Here is a 17,252-nt window from a genome sequence, read left to right on the forward strand (position 1 = left end):
CCAGCTCATCTGGCGGTGGGGGTGCCCCTCAAGCCCTGCTTCTGTGAAGCCCACTGGACTTCTCTCGTTACACTGACCTCTACGCCATCGATGGTCCACATATCTTCAGTTTAATGCTTTCGCTGTTCCATGTATGTAGGTTTTTACCCACTTTCTATTTTTAGGATAGGAGTTGAAATAATTTGGATCTTAAATGTCCCCTTAAATGCCTGTGTGTTGGAATCTTGTGTCCTGGAGTGGTGCCACTTGAAGAGGTAGGGCCCCAGTGGGAGGTCTTCTGGTCCCTGGGAGTGTGCCCTTGAAGGGGATAGTGGGATCCCTGCTCCTTTCTCCTCTTTTCTTTCACTTCTTAGCCAACAGATAAGTGGTTTTGGTACACCATACACTCCTGCCATTATGTGCTGCCTTGCCACAGGCCCAAGAGCAAGGACTGGGACCTACAAGTCTATGAACCAAAATAAAACTTCTCTCTTTATAAGTTGACTTATCTCAAGTATTTGTTATAGTGACGGGAAACTGACTAAACACAAGGTCTATATTTTTAGGCTTTTGCATCCTACACAGCTCCTAGATTCAGGCTGTCTTCCATTGCAGATCTTCTTGCTCACCTTTTCGTCCTGTCCATTCTGTACATGGTCTTTTTTTTTTTTTTAAACTTCAAGTTATCTCTGGTCTAATTAATATCTTTTTAAAGGCCTTAATAGTTCCTATTCTTTGTTAAGGGAATTTGTCTGTTTCTCCAGTTTTGTTACAGTGGATGCATGAAACCATATTTAATAGCCTATAGCCTTCCCGTTCTCATACACTGTCCAACATCCCCCACGATAACCTCCAACATCACATAGTACTAACAGACATGGCAAATAAGCCCCAATATCAAGTTAGGCATGACAAAAGGTAGTGAATGCTTAATGAGCATTCCAAGTAGGTATTAGAGGCTATGGAAACCATCAAATACTTCTGTATAAAGTCAGTGAATTTGAGTCCTCAACACTGTAATTGCTGTGTAAATCAAGGGCTAGTCATGGGTTCTGCCTTGGATCATCATCAGCAAATCAATCATTTCAGAAAGCAGGAAAACTCATCCACCTGCAGAAGTCTTTCTTTGGGGGTGGTCATACTTTCCAGAATGGATAGAACAATAGGGACAGTAGTTTCTCTGAGGACCCCCCAGCCAGCCCTAACCCTCATTGGGCATATAAACTACATGGAGATCATCTTAAAATATAGATTTTGAGTTCCTAGGTTTAGAATGAGTTCCGAATTTTACATTTCTATCAAGTTCCCAGATGATACTGTATGCTGAGGCTGAGATTACCTGTCTATGGACCACCCTTTGAGTAGCAAGGGTCTAGTCTACAGATACCTCCTTGTCCAGGAAACTTGGGAATAGCCTTGCAGAAGACTCTTCCCATGCATACCATCTTTCACTGTAGCATCTACTGTAAGAATCAGGCTGAATCTATATTTAATTCTTTCTCAAACAGCATATCTAAGTTTTGCAACCATAAGCACCAACCAGGAGAATATATATTCCATGCAGAAAATGATGATGCTCAGTTCACCAAAATGTTTACGCTGAATATAAAAAGTAAGTTTATATTGCCAAGAATTTTATTTTTGTGTTCTCACTACTTTATTCAGTAAGAATATTAATCTGAAAGAGCCAGGTCATGGCTTAGAAGGGATGCTATAGAACTGTTTTTGAATGATGAAGTATTTTGGCATTTTACTCCCCTATCTACTGGTTTTGGTTACCGGTAGCTAAAAGATTTACTTAGAAAGGTTACTCAGAAACTAAAAGATTTATTCCATATCCTTTCTGCATGTGCTTTTAGTGTTTGACTTTTTTTTTTTTTTTTTTTTTTTTTTTGGTACCAGGGATTGAATCCAGGGGTGCTTAACCACTGAGCTTATATCCTCAGCACTTTTAAAATATTTTATTTTCAGAAAGGGTCTCACTGAGTTGCTTAGCTTCTCTAAGTTGCTGAGGCTGATTTTGAATTTGCAGTCCTCCTGCCTGAGCCTCCTGAGCCACTGGGATTACAGATGTGCACCTGACTAGTGTTGTGACTTTGGTGACTTTACTGCTTTGAAAGGTCATATTAATGAAAAGCCAAATCATTTGCCATTTATTTGTTTTAATGATCTTCTTTTCTTTGGTCTATAAGACTATAAAAGTAAAGTGAAAGAAAAAGAAAATAAAAGATGCAAGAGTACATTTCACTAGACTTTTTTCAGATGTTCTTCTGAAGCTAAGAATGATTTAGAGGTGTGCAGATAGATAGAGGAGAGCCGAAAAGGTGGAAAGTGGTGCTTAGCAGAGGGGCCTTGGGCCTGACTGTCAGAATGGCAGGGGGTGTGGGGGTGGAGGGGGGGTGGAGGGAGGGCTAATAACCCAAAGTCTTGAGGTATCCTGAATAAGAAACCTCCCAGAAGCACAACTGCAGTGGAGTAATGAAAGTACCATGCTCCATGAGCTTATTTTACTTGTCATTCTCTACAGGGAAACCTCAAGTGCTAGCTGAAACATCAGCTAGTCAGGCGTCTTGCTCTTCGGATGGATATCCATTACCCTCTTGGACGTGGAAGAAGTGTTTGGACAAGTCTCCCAAGTAATGAGAACCTTGACATCTCTTTTCATGGAAGAACCTAAAACTCTGACATCTTGGCTCTTTTTCACGGATACAATTTCAGAAGAAATAATGACATATTTTAAATGCTGACTTTCATAGTTCTCCATGGCCATAGATGGTTTCTGATAACTTATAATAGATAAATCACTTTTAGAACTTGCTGCAGAAACCCCGACTTCCACTCTTACAACACAGTCCTGCCTGTCTTAACTTCTCTGTCTGCCATTTCTTTTCAGCTGCACTGAAGAAATCACAGAAGGAATTTGGAATAAAAAGGCTAACAGGAAAGTGTTTGGACAGTGGATATCGAGCAGTACCCTAAACATGAGTGAGGCTGTAAAAGGGTTCCTGGTCAAGTGCTGTGCGTACAATTCCATGGGCACGTCTTGTGAAACAATCCTTTTAAACTCACCAGGTATGAGAATGGTTGCTATTGTGATATTCCACCACCTGGAATTCCCCATTAGAAGTTAGTCCCAGTGGCTGACTTTTACTGGGGGAATTTTACAAGAGAGCACAGGTTCAGTGTGTGAGTAAAGAAGGCTTTTTGAGTCAGGCAGGAATCCCCACTGACATTCACTGTGCTGTTTTGCATTTCGGGGCAAAGTTCTACCTACATTATTATGACTCAAAAGTTAAAGTGATGTAGAGAACCATAAACTCCCCGTATGATGCATGTTTACCAAAAGATCCAACTGTAGCAAAGCAGTTTAAGTACTTTGGGGTCTCTTTAATTTTCCCTTTTATTAATCTCCTTATTCACCTTTAGCCTGCTGTTTTGTGATTTTTGTTTTTTAGAGCTCTCCAAAATGAAACACTACTAGTTTAGAATCACCAGCATCACAGAACCGACTTCTCCCCATTCATGTGATATGTTCACAGAAGGAACGCAGACCTAATTTGTTTTTTTTTTTTATTTGACTTGTACATTCTGTGGGTTACAACCCTAGTAGATGATTTTTTAAAAATCAGTTCAGAATCACTTAGGATTTTCTAGGAAGGAAACTTATCCTTTATAGGAAGATCGTCTGCTTTTCTCTGGGGAGTAGAGTATTCACAGAGTGTTTGCAAGGACTGAAAATAGTGGTTACTCAAACAGGATGTGAGAGATTATAATGAGCAGTCTACTATTTATAGTAGCAAACAGGAATTCTGTTTCATTGCTTAGTGACACTCCTCTGTTGCAGGCCCCTTCCCCTTCATCCAGGACAACATCTCATTCTATGCAACGATTGGGCTTTGTCTCCCCTTCATTGCCGTTCTAACCATTTTAATTTGTCACAAGTACAAAAAGGTAAAAGACGGGGTAACAATTCATTATTGTTTCCCATATCTGCAGAACTTCGGATTGCTCACTGACTCATTATTTCGTCTCTGAAGCAATTTAGGTATGAAAGCCAGCTGCAAATGGTACAGGTGACCGGCTCATTGGACAATGAGTATTTCTACATTGATTTCAGAGAATATGAGTATGACCTCAAATGGGAGTTTCCAAGAGAAAACTTAGAGTTTGGTAAGAATTGAATGTTCCGGACACTTCTATAGCATTTCCTTTTCTTCGGAAAACCTTTCAAATGAACTGACTTCCAGTGTATCTTTGCAGGGAAGGTACTAGGATCGGGTGCTTTTGGGAAAGTGATGAATGCCACAGCTTATGGAATTAGTAAAACAGGAGTCTCAATCCAAGTTGCAGTCAAAATGCTGAAAGGTACGGTATGTGCAGTGGAAGGGGATCAACAAAGATGCACAAAGGTGGGAGCAGTTTCCCACTCACCCCTTCTCTTTTCTATCATTTTTATAGTTCACCATACATCAGGGTTAAAAAGGAGGGGGTGGTTGTTAGGATCAACCATGCTATAAATATAAAATACAAGTCACGAATACAAAGCTCTACTTCTTCTTCCTCTTCTCTCTTTGTTTAGTTTTTATTGGGTTCAGTATTTGGGGATACAGTCACTGCAGGCAGAAGTTGTTTCTTCCATTTTGACATAGATTCTGGGTAGAAGAGCAAATTGGGGCCCTCTGTCTCTTCACTTCCCATTCATTGCTCCTTCCAGTCCAATCTGGCCTCCACCCCTCTCTCCTCTTACCACTGTTCACTCAGCAGAAGTCTCCCCAGCTGGCTCTCTTGCTAAGATGGACAGTGACCTCTGAAGGGGTAAAGGGAAAGAGCTCTCCGCCACCTTCTGAAAAGTTCACTGAAATAAGCAGATTAACAGGAGGAAAAGGCACACAAACTTATCAATGCACATGGGGAAATCTCAGTACAGCAAGCTTAGCAAAGCACACACCTCCAAGAAAGGCCAGATGGTTGAAGCTTATATGCCATTCTGATTGACAGAAAGGAATAGAAGCTTGGATTTCCTGGAGTACAGTGAAGACAAGTTACAGGAGACGGGAAGGAAGAAATGCAGTGTGTGTGTGTGTGTGTGTGTCTGTCTGTCTGTCTTATGGACATAAAGCCTCTTAGGTTACAGTCCTCAGGACAATACATGAAACTCTCTCTGGGTAGGTTGCCCTGAGCATGGAGACTTTTAGTCTTGACCTCCCTGAGAGGTAATCTTTCCTGGCTAAGGAGATTTCATAGGAATTACATTCCTTCTTGGAAAAGAACTTCTCTCAGGTAAGGGGATTTCAAAAGGCCCTTCTCTGCAATGTGGGAGAAAAAGAAGGTTAAGAGGCAGCTTGGTGAGGGGGGGAGGCATGAATGTACAGGGAGACCTTGAAGCTGCTCCTTCAGCCCCAAGCTGCCACTCTTTGGGGTTCAAGTTAGTGTTCTCTGAGCCTCAACACCTCCAAACAACTAAGTCCAATGGGCCTTTAAGTCTTCGTGTCTTCAACGGACATTGTCATTACTGACCATCTGTCCACTTCAAAATGCTTTCTTCCTTGGCTTCCTGGTTGCCATCTTCTTCTGGATTTCCTTCTGCTCCTCTGACTCAGGGCTTTTTGGGCTCAGCTTCTTCCACCCAGCTTTGGATGCAGAGTGGCTTGCTCCTGGTCCTCCTCCCCTTCCACCCCACATGTTCACTGCTGCTGATCTCCACCACACCCCTAGCCTCCCATCTCTCTTCTGAGCTTGAGGCTCCTGGGTCCAAATGCTCAGATGTCTCAAAAGCCCCTCTAACCCAGCTCATCCCAACTGAATCCTCCAACCCTGGCCCTCCATCAATACTCCTTCCCATTACTGATTAGCATTGCGTGCCAGAGGAGCCACATTCCACAGGATGGGACACACCACAACCAGGACCCAGCCTGAAACTGTCTTCTAACACCCCAGATTGATTCCTGTCAGGTTTCCTGCTTACTGTCTATTGGATCCATCTTCTCTCTACTTCCACCCTCGTCTGATTCTGTCCCTCCTGAACAGTGACAACAACCTCCAAAGCAAGGACCCTCTGTCTACTCTTACCTCCTTTTGGACTCTCTGTGCTGAAGTCCAAGTGATGGACACTCAAGGACATCATATCATTTTCATGCCTAACGTTTCTAGTGGCTTTCAGTTGTTCTCAAAATGATCCACACAGCCTTGAGGAATGTGTTCACTGCCTCTCCACCTCTGGCTCTCAGCCCACCAGCAGGCTGACCTTCTTTCATTCTCCGCAGCACCATACTCTCGCCCACCTCAGGGCCTTCACACAGGCAGATCCTTCCGCTTGCCCTTCACCTTGCTCTTAGGTACCTCCAACTCCCCCTTCCCTCTCAACTTAAACCACTCCCTCGGGGAAGCCCCCCGTATTGCACAACACAGACAAGATCAAGTCCCCTGAGGCTGGGGGTGGAGTTCAGTGGTAGAGCACTGGGTGGCATGCATGAAGCCCTGGGCCCAATCTCCAGCACTGCCTCCCCGCCCCCCCCCGCCCCCGGCCCCCGCCAAAATCAAGTCCCTTGCAATCTGTTACCTGAGCTCTCTGTAGACTTTTCTCATAGAATGTATTACAATTGTGATGATATTTTTGTTTGATTATTCAGTTATGGTCCTATCTGCCACATTAGTCCATCAGCATCACGGAGGCATCTGTCTGGCTCTTCTTTTTTGACCTTTGCACTTCTGTCACTTCAATCTGCAGTATTCTTCACCCCCCAGCCCCCTCCGCTCTAGTTTCACGTGGTGTAGGTCTCTGTTTAGACGTCTGGTGCCCTTTTCCATACCCCTCTGGGGCTTTGTACACTGCCCCTCTAGTGTGACCCACAGCACTCAGCATTCATGTGTCACATGTCATTCATTGTACTAAAGTCATCCCGTGGTATCCATGGGGAATTGGTTCTAGGAGTCTCTGAGGGTACCAAAATTCTAGATGCTCAAGTCCCTTATATAAAATGGGGTAGACCAATTCACAGCCTCCCCAGTACTTTAAATCACCTTTAGATGACCTACAGTACCTAATACCATGTAAGTGCCGAGTAACTAGGCTGTATAAAGACACCTTTTCCACAAACATTTTTGATCTGTGGCCATTCGAATCCGTGGACACTCTCTATGGAGGGCAGACTGCATATTTTAATAGCTCATTTACTTGGCTCCCCTTTCCAGGAGACTCTAAGTGCCAGGAAGACAGAGGTTGTGCTTCAGTAATCTTTCATTCCCAGGTGCAGGCATGTTGCCTCCCACACAATGGGTGCTAAACAGATACTTAGTTAACAAATGAATGAATGGTAATAGTATATGAATGTGCTTTGAAAAAGATCAGCATGTCATAAAATATGTTACTGTCAGTCTTGGTGGTGCATTCCCATAATCCCAGGGACTAGGGAGCCTGAGGCAGGAGGATTTTGAGTTCAAGTCCAGCCTCAGCAATTTATTGAGACTTTGTCTTAAAATAGAAATAAAAAAGGGCTAGGGGTGTCGCTCAATGGTCGACACATGGACATGAACAGTTTAATCACAAATTCCTGTAAAGCGTGAAGTAGCTGAAGATGTGCTGTGCTATTGGGCCTCAGGAGGGTCTGACTACAAAGTCAACGTCTGGAAGTCAAGCGCACCCCTGAGAGCTCACTTACGTCAAAATAAATGATGTCAACACTGGAATGTAGTCCAGGACTAAATAATGGGACCTGGAAATTAGATCAGACTTTAGTTTAAATGTAAAGAAGAGTTCCTGTTGCTGTAAGAAAGGGTGTGTTAGAGGAGCCAATGCCTGGAGCCTGGAGTAGCAAGTCCAAAGACCCTGTTCTTGTCCCTGGTGCTCCTGGTGCCCTGAGCAGCTACACATCAGCCTCAATGACAGGAGCCCTTTGGGTTCATCAATAATCGCCCTCATGATGTGTCCAAGAAAGGCTTAAGTGTGCACTCTGTCAAGCTGTCTGGACTTCTCTCCAGGGAGAGACTGTATTGGCCAACTGACACAGGCTAGTGTGCATGGCAGTGACATTCCTCATCATCAACTAAAAACTCTTGAGAACTTGATTCATAGGAATTAGTTCTCTCTGACCTCCTCTTGTTGGGCTTACTGACAAATGGAAGATTCCAGACCTGAGAACCAAGACCAGAGGCTAGAGGCAGCTGTCTTTGCTGTTACTGTCTTTCAATGACTTGAACAAATCCAGGAGTCAAAACAAATAAATACATAAAAAGTATGTTTCTCCCTTCATCTGTTTATCTCTACTATGCAGGAAAAGCATGTGTTACTAACATTTTACTTGGTTGTATATTTTGGGGGACAACCAAGGATTTTTGTAAATCTAGGTAAAAAGACTGTGTGTTGGGGGCTGCTGATGCAGAGGATTGAATCCAAGTCCTCATGCATGCTAGGCATGTACTAGGCAAGCACTCTACCACTGAGCCCTGAGCCGTATCCCTAGCATGGAGAGCCATATTATTATATTCAACATTTGTACCATAATCTTGAAATTTTGTTTGAAGGCATAACATATTATTATTCAAAATTCATGTGTTGTTTTGATGTCTCCTTTTTCTCTTGGTTTTGAATTTAGATAGGTAATAAAATCATCTCTGAACTGGGGAAACTTTTAATGTATTAAACAACATAAAATTACTGTTTTACTTGAGTTTGACATTTTGTTATTCCTCCATTGACAGAAAAGGCTGACAGCTCTGAAAAAGAGGCACTCATGTCAGAACTCAAAATGATGACTCACTTGGGACATCATGAGAACATTGTGAATCTGCTGGGGGCATGTACACTGTCAGGTAATCAGTTTCCACCAAGACACCTAATGCAAAATAGTTTAGCCTGAAGACCAAAAAGACGTTTGTTCTCATTCTTTTTTGCTCTTTTCTCAGACATAGTGTGGGCCCCCATTTCAAGTGGAATTAGACATTGAGCACTCCATTTTTTCAAATGGGTGAACATAATGAATACCCCTTTTGTATCTGATCCACTGGGATATGTCACACAAAAAATCTAACATGCTTAGAAACAACAATCCTGCAAGTACATTTTTTTTTGGTGTGCCTACTTCTCTCCCCAGCTGTGGAGCTGGCATAAATGTAATGGTGAAAAGAGGTACAGAGCTTGGCCAGTGCTTCCAATAGGCTGCTTTCAAACAAGTCACAGTCAAGGTGGGGTTTGAAACTTTATCTTCCCAGAATTCTCGAGGGCATGGTCTCTAATTCTCTCATGTCTCTCTATGAATAGTCAAACAATGTACCCAAAGGTGGTTCTTTCTGGGACAGCAGGGCTGGGGCTAGAAGTAACAGAAGATGAAAATGAGAAAATGGATCTAAGAGAGGACTGGAAACATATTTCCCTTTCCTCGGGCAAACAATAAATCAGCATATATTTTTAAAATTTATATGACAGCAGAATGCATTACTATTCTTATTACACATTTAGAGCATAATTTTTCATATCTCTGGTTGTATACATAGTATATTCACATCCATTTGTGTCTTCGTACCTGTACTTTTATTTATTTATTTTAATTAATTTATTTTTGCATACAATTCTTTATATATCATTATACAATAATTTATCATATCTCTGTTTGTATATAAGGTATGTTGACAACAAATTCACATCTGCATACATGTATTTTGTATAATGATGAGGGTCTCCTTCCACCATCCATGCTATTCCCCTTTTTCTTCCCTTTCCCTCCCACCCCTATTTCCTATCTAGAGGTAATCTTCCTCCCTTTATTTCCCTCCCAACCCCATTTTGAGTCACCCCCCTTATATCAGAGAAGACGTTCGGCATTTGTTTTTTGGGATTGGCTAACTTCACTTAGCATAATCTTCTCTAATGCCATCCATTTCCCTGCAAATGCCATGATATTATTCTTTTTTATTGCTGAGTAATATTCCATTGTGTATAAATGCCACATTTTTTTATCCATTCATCCACTGAAAGACATCTAGATTGGCTCCACAGTTTAGCTATTGTGAATTGTGCTGCTATAAACACTGATGTGGCTGTGTCCTTGTAATATGCTGTTTTTAGGTCCTTTAGGTATAGTCCAAGATGAGGAATCAGTGGGTCAAATGGTGGTTCCATTCCCAATTTTCCAAGGAATCTCCATACTGCTTTCCAAATTGCTGCACCAATTTGCAGTCCCACCAGCAGTGTATGAGCGTACCTTTTCCCCACATCCTCGCCAGCACTTGTTGTTTGTCTTCATAATGGCTGCCACTCTTACTGGAGTGAGATGGTATCTTAGAGTAGTTTTAATTTGCATTTCTCTGATTTCTAGAGATGATGAGCATTTTTTCGTATATTTGTTGATTGATTGTATATCCTCTTCTGAGAAGTGTCTGTTCAGATCATTGGCCCATTTAATGATTGGATTTTTTTTTTTTTTGGTGCTTGTCTTGTTGAGCTCTTTATATACCCTAGAGATTAGAGCTCTATCTGATGTGTGAGGGATAAAAATTTGTTCCCAGGATGTGGACTTCCTATTCACCTCACATATTATTTTTTTTTTGCTGATAATAATGATCATCACATTTCACCATCATTAATAACCCCATGCCCCCTCCTGTCCCCTCCCACCCCTCTGCCCTATCTAGAATTGGTCTATTCCTCCCATGCTTCCTATCCCAATCCCACTATGAGGCAGCATATATTTACCAAGTATGTTAGTCAGCTTTCTATCACTATGACAAAATACCTGAGATAATTTAAAAGGAGGAAAATTTTATTACAGTTCATGATTTCAGAGGTTTAATTCATGGTCTCTTGACCCTGTCAATTTGGGTCTGTGGTGGCGTAGTGCAAGATGGTAGGAATGCAAGATGGAGGAAGCCTGTTCACTCTTGGTGACTGGGAAACAAAGAAAGAGATTTAGCTTGATATTTCCAAGGCCATTTTCTGTTATATGTAGTAGTATTTTCATTGCTGGGAAACATTTCATTGTATGGATAGACCACAGTTTTTAAATCTATATCCCTCTTTCCTTGGTCCTAGCATGAATAATAGTGTTTTGAGAAATTATGAATAAAGCTTCTATAAATGTTCTTGTAAAACAAGAGAGCAGGGGGAGAGAAAGAGAGAGAGGTAGGAAGGGGCCCCAGTCCTGCACCCCATTTACCTTAATTTCTCCAACTAAGCTCCACGTCCAAAGATTATACCACTTCCCAATAGCACTGTTGTCTAGGTACCAACCTTCAACACATGGGCCTTTCAAGAATGTTCAAGATTCAAACTAGCATGCCAAGCAAGTGTTCATAATACAGTGTATTCCCCATTGCAAAGTGGAGAAGCCAGGAGGCCAGTGGTTTTGGTGAAGCCATGTATATAAGGGCCAAATAGACTGTCGAGGAGATACTAATTTCCAAAAAAAGTTTAGGCAGAAAGCTAAAATTGAGTTTAAGATATAAGAAGAGATAGGCTCAGAAAATATACTTGCCCAAAGTTGGGGGAGAACTGAGCTCTCACAGAGTATGTTGTATGTTGTGCAGATTTCTGAAAAAACAATATGGCGTTTGTACATCTATAATTAAAACTGTAACTATTTCAGGACCAATTTACTTGATTTTTGAATACTGTTGCTATGGTGATCTCCTCAACTACCTAAGAAATAAAAGAGAAAAATTCCATAGGACATGGACAGAGATTTTCAAGGAACACAATTTCAGTTTTTATCCCACTTTCCAATCACATCCAAATTCCAGGTAAGAAGCCGAGCCAAGGTTTCATTATTACACAGGACATAGAAAAGGTGTGATGGATAAATACTCTTCAGTAGCCAGTTTCTAAAGGCACTGTGTGATCCAGGAGTCTAAGACAAGTCACTTATCTTAGATCTAGAGTGGTGCCCCATTATCTGTTGTTTTGCTGAAAGAAGCTTCAATTACGCTTAGTCAACTGCAGTCCAAAAATATTAAATGGGAGAAAGTCCAGAAATGAACAAATCAATCAGTATTAAATAATTTTATTAAAGTATATTGTTATAATTGTTCTACTTTGCAATTATTGTTAATATTTTACTATGCCTAATTTATAAATTAAACCTTATCATAGTCTTGTTATGTAGAGGGAAAATGTAGTATATATAGTGTTTGGCACTATCTGTGCTTGCAGGCATCTACAAGTAGTCGTGGAATGTATGCCCCAACTGCTGCTGTAGTCTCCCTGTTGATTTGGAACCATAACACCTTTCCTTTCCTTCAGTGCAGTTACTAATGAGCCAGTCCCTTTGTACCTGCCTAAATCATACCCTAGAAACCCTTGGTTTGAGAAAGGTTCATAATCCCATCTTTTAGGTTTCCTGGTTGCCACACAGGTATTGGTAGAAAGAATGAAGACCTTTTCCAATGTCCTTGGCATACTCATAGAAAACAGCTCAAGTCCTGGGACTGTTGCACAAAAGGGTCTGAACTCATAAATTGGGTTTTAAAATGTTAAGATGGATTGATTGGCATATCATGGGAACATAAACTAGTGGCCACTTTGTCTCTGTGCTCTGTGCTGTATATCCTGCCACCTGTGTGGATCCTGAGTGATTCTTGATCCTGATGGAGTTATTGTTTAAGTATGCATAAATGAAGTCTTTAGGAGTTTGGTGGCATGCTCCTCAGCCTTGAAATTTTTGGCTGATGACCTGCATCACAGCATTACAGCAGCTTTATCTGAACTGATCCATAGGCATTCTTCCACCCACAATGCATTTTTTTTTTAATTTTGTTGTTATTGTCGATGGACCTTTGGTTTGTTTATTTTTTTTGTGGTGCTGAGAATTGAACGCAGTGCCTCACACATGCTGGGCAAGCACTCTACCAAAGAACCACAACCCCAGCCCCCACAATGCATTCTTTTCCCTCTGCGTAGGTGAAAGCTCTTCCTTATTCTGAAGGTAGAATTACTTGTCAGAGACTTTTCTCTTTTGGGAGTCTCTTGAGAATGAGTGGAGATTCCCAAACTTTAAGCTCTTTCATGGAGATACAGCATCTTAAAGCCACAGAGCCCCATAAAGATCCCCATATATGTCTGTGAACACTTGCCCTTACCTGTGTCTACCCATCACACCAATTATCCACATTTCTCAGTTCATACTCTAGAGCTGAGAAAATTATATAATATCATGCATATTTTTTAAGGTATGGGGGATTGAACCCAGGACCTTTTTCATGCTAAGCATATGCTCTACCACTGAACGACACCTCCATACATACTCTAGAAGAGAGAATCTATCCTAAGAGTCAGATGTGTGTGATCAGCACTTCATCGGCAGTAATTAGCTCTTTTAATTCATTTTGATCATCAGGGTGTTAAATGCCTCAAAACAATTAATTTTGAAATATTTGTGACCTAAAAGCATGGAGCTATTTCAAAAGATATGGAAATTGTAAATTGGGATAAACTCATACACTGGAATAAATTGAATCACTATAATTGGTGCAGAATTCCTCAGTGAAGAGTTCTATACAATACAGTTTTAAAGAGATTTTCATTATGACTGTTACTTCCATAGGGAAGGGAAATGAGTTTCACAAAAACAAAATTGAGAAAAGGATGATCAACTGGGGGTGTAGCTCATATGCATGAAGCCCTGGGTTCAATCCTACCACAAAAAAAGAAAAAAGCAACAAAACAAAAAACCAACTCAACAACCAACAAAAATGGATGGCAAAGCCCTTCGGTTTTTATAGATCTGTAGAGCTGTATTACACTTGAGCTTTTCAAGGAAAAATGGGCAAGTTTAGAAATTGAAGAGTGAGGTGTGATTCCTAGTTCTGGTGTTTATTAGCTTTGTGATTTAACAAATCATATTAATCTCACGAAGTCTCATTTCTTTTTTATAAAGTATAACTTCAACACTCAGCCTGTCATGTGACAAGGACTGAGAGATCACTTATCCTAGTTAGACCAGCAGGCCCAAGCACACAGATGTTTCTAATGTAGACAAAAATTTGACATGTTGATTGTGTGTTTTTAATTTAAAAACTCATTTATAATTGGAATCCTTTCTCTGATGAACTTATTTATTTTTTTTAAAAAATAGAATGTCTGCTCAGAAGACAAATGTAACTAATGAACGAATTTCTCTTTCATAGTATGCCTGGTTCAAGAGAAGTTCAGATACACCAGGACTCGGATCAGGTCTCAGGATTCAATGGGAATTCAATTCACTCTGAAGGTAATACTTTATTCTAATTAGTGGTACTTTAAAATGGAAACAGATACAAGAGTTTCATGTTCGCTATTTTTAAAAAGCATACAATGGCAAAGGCATGGTTTCTTTCTTTGCTGATGTCAGTGATAAGCTTGATAATGCAACTTGCTTGAAAGTAGTGAAAAGCCAACAGTTTGTATTTTAAGACTTTCTTATTAATGGTCAACCAATACACTGAAGACTATTTTATTTGGTCAGGTTATGCTTTTTAAACTAAACAGAGCCACCTTATCACAGGATAAGTGGTAACAATGGCGAGTCACAGAGTCAGGCAGAAGTTCTGTTTCCTTCACTTTCTAGATGGATGACTTTGGACAAGTTATTATGAAAACATCTGATTCACAGTTTATCATTTATAAAACAAGTTTAATAAATCTTTCTCATAGGACTATTTGACGGAGTATGCAGAAAAATATCAAGTGCAAAATAATAGTTCATAAAATGTGGTAGAAACTTGATTAGTATTTTTTTTTCTTTTTCCAATGTGACATATCTGCCTAGCATGATAAAAGGGTCTTAAAAACTCTTGAGTAGGGGGCTGGGGATATACCTCAGTTGGTAGAGTGCTTGCCTCACATGCACAAAGCCCTGGGATCAATCCTCAGCACCAATACCCCCCCAAAAAACACTCCCCAAAGCAACTCCTGAATAACCAGGGGCCATCTATTATCAAGGCAGCTAGGAAATTTATCTCTAAATAAAAATAATCTTTCTGTGGCCACAGTGAGCAAAAACAGGTTTGTAAGAACTTCACATATGTGTCTTAGTTTGGAGAAGAGATGACTCCAAAGAAAGGTCTAAGGAGCTCTCAGAGAGATGGAGGAACTGGACCCAGGACGAGCAGAGTTCTTGGCACATGGGAAGGAAAAGAATTGTAGCATGTGCCAGTCAGAGGCACAGACAGAGGTTTATTTAGGAAAACAGAGGCACATTGAAGGGAGAATGTGAGAGTGAGAAGCCTTTGGGATAAAGCAAGGGATGCCCATTCAAAGGAGAGTGTGGGCCATCTCCAGATGAAGACCTGGCAACCCCTTGGGGTGGGAGGTGTTGATATTTATAGAGGGTTGGTTGCTAGGGACTGGACTAGAGGTGAAGTTAGTGCAAACTTAAGCCATTGCCACCAGTTTTCCCTGCCCTTGCACATGGATGTTAGTTTTTGTTTTGGTGCTGGGGATTGAACCCAGGATTGCTTTCCCACTGAACTACATCCCCAGCCCATTTATTTATTTATTTTCATTTTTTATTCTAATTATTTTCATTTTTTATTCTAATTTTATTCTTATTAAGTTGCTCAGGGCTTTGCTAAGTTGCTGAGGTTGACCTTGAATTTGCAATCCTCCTCCTGCCTCAGCCTCCTGAGCACTGAAATTATGGGCATGCAACCACACCTGGGCCTCATATTAGTTTTTATAGACAAGGACATGGTGGGTGGGAGGAGGGCGTGGACTGAGTGGCTCAAGAGTTCCAAATGTCCATGGGAATTTCCTCATGTCAATGGTTTGGAGGTGCTTCTTTGAGACTTAGTGTGTCTCTCCCTTTTTTTGTATCCCCAGATTCCCATATTATTAGCACCTGCTCCAACACAAAATTGCAACAAATTCAGTTTAAAGATCTTCATTGGTTTGATTTGTGATTCTAGAATCATGCACTACTTTATTCCAAAAAACAGAATGAGTGTTTCAATGGGCTGAGCAGAAGAGGTTGACAGAGGGGCCAAAGGAAGCAGCAACAAGAAGAGAGAATAGGGAATCTATTCATTTCAAAGTTAGTTTCTCAGGGACAAGGAGACAGAAAAATAGTATCTACTTGGTTCATATCAGGTTACTTCAGGTTAAAGGCCCAACTGAACTGTCTGTTTAGGAAATTTGGTTGTTATCTCTCCTGATTTCTCAGAAGATCAGATAACTTCCTTTCTGCTTGATGATGTGGAACTTTAGTATGGTGACAACATTTTGGTTTGATCTGTTGAGACTAATACAGGAGCCCAATTCAAGTCAGCGATCTCCTATAAATTGTATTGAACACACTTCACCTAACTGGTTTTAATAACCTTTTCATAGAAATTTGATAAGGCACCTTCTTAGCATTTTGACAAAAGTCAGAGCTGACTCTATGTTACAGATGAAGTTGAATATGAAAACCAGAAAAGACTGGAAGAAGAGGAGGACTTGAATGTGCTTACATTTGAAGATCTTCTTTGCTTTGCGTATCAAGTTGCCAAAGGAATGGAATTCCTAGAATTTAAGTCGGTAAGCGTCTTAAAAAAAAAAAAAAAACCTAACAAAAAATATAAAAAGATAACTATGAAAAAAGACGTGCCAGGGCTGGAGTTGTAGCTCAGTGATAGGCACTTGCCTCGCAAGTGTGAGGCACTGGGTTCAATCCACATAAAGACAAATAAAGGCATCGAATCCATATACAACTAAAAAAAAATTAAAAAAAGAAAAAAAGACGTGCTTATATAAAACTATGAAAAAGAGATGTGCCTGTATTTTTTTGTTTGTTTATCATAACTTGTCTCCCTTGATGCCTGTTTTTTCCCCTCTTTACTGTTGAAGTTATCAAGAACATTACTTCACTCTTTGCTAATGAATCATAAAGGTCTGGGATTCCTTATTGCAAAATGGCTAGCATAACCTTCCTAGGCTGCCTAGCGTCCTCTGGAACTTAAGGGAACAAGGTCAAGATAGGAAGTCCCTGCTGTCTGTGGTGGCCCACACCTGTATCCCAGTGACTCAGGAAGGAAGTCAGGAGGGTGGTAACTTCAAGCCAGCCTGAGCAACTTAGTGAGACCCTGTTTCAAAATTTAAAAAATAAAAATGGCTGAGGATGTAGCTCAATGGTAAAACACACCTGGGTTCAATCCCAGCACCAAAAAAAAAAAAAAAAAGGGAAGAGTTTGGAAATCCCATTCACAAGGAAGTGTGGCATTGTCAATCCCTCCTTAGACAGCCAGCCATTCAGGTCCTGCCTTGCACATAGCATTTGCTCCAGGGGGTGAATGGAGGTCAAAACTCAGCATGACCGCTACCCTGGGCATCT

General features: G+C 40.8%; 1 protein-coding gene across 3 annotated transcripts in view; it reads left to right on the plus strand.

Moving 5' to 3' along the window:
- Positions 1 to 17,252, plus strand: part of Flt3 (fms related receptor tyrosine kinase 3) — an 83,823-nt gene that overhangs the window by 50,597 nt on the left and 15,974 nt on the right. For all 3 annotated transcript variants that reach the window (XM_078016188.1, XM_078016187.1, XM_021730125.3), the window contains 10 exons: positions 1,488 to 1,591; positions 2,507 to 2,615; positions 2,873 to 3,051; positions 3,824 to 3,930; positions 4,017 to 4,149; positions 4,240 to 4,344; positions 8,677 to 8,787; positions 11,556 to 11,709; positions 14,092 to 14,174; positions 16,332 to 16,459. In XM_078016188.1, the coding sequence (XP_077872314.1) occupies positions 1,488 to 1,591; positions 2,507 to 2,615; positions 2,873 to 3,051; positions 3,824 to 3,930; positions 4,017 to 4,149; positions 4,240 to 4,344; positions 8,677 to 8,787; positions 11,556 to 11,709; positions 14,092 to 14,174; positions 16,332 to 16,459 (1,213 nt within the window). The remainder of the gene's footprint in view (positions 1 to 1,487; positions 1,592 to 2,506; positions 2,616 to 2,872; positions 3,052 to 3,823; positions 3,931 to 4,016; positions 4,150 to 4,239; positions 4,345 to 8,676; positions 8,788 to 11,555; positions 11,710 to 14,091; positions 14,175 to 16,331; positions 16,460 to 17,252) is intronic.

The sequence above is a fragment of the Ictidomys tridecemlineatus genome, chromosome 6, assembly GCF_052094955.1.
Source record: "Ictidomys tridecemlineatus isolate mIctTri1 chromosome 6, mIctTri1.hap1, whole genome shotgun sequence".
Lineage (NCBI taxonomy): Eukaryota > Metazoa > Chordata > Mammalia > Rodentia > Sciuridae > Ictidomys > Ictidomys tridecemlineatus.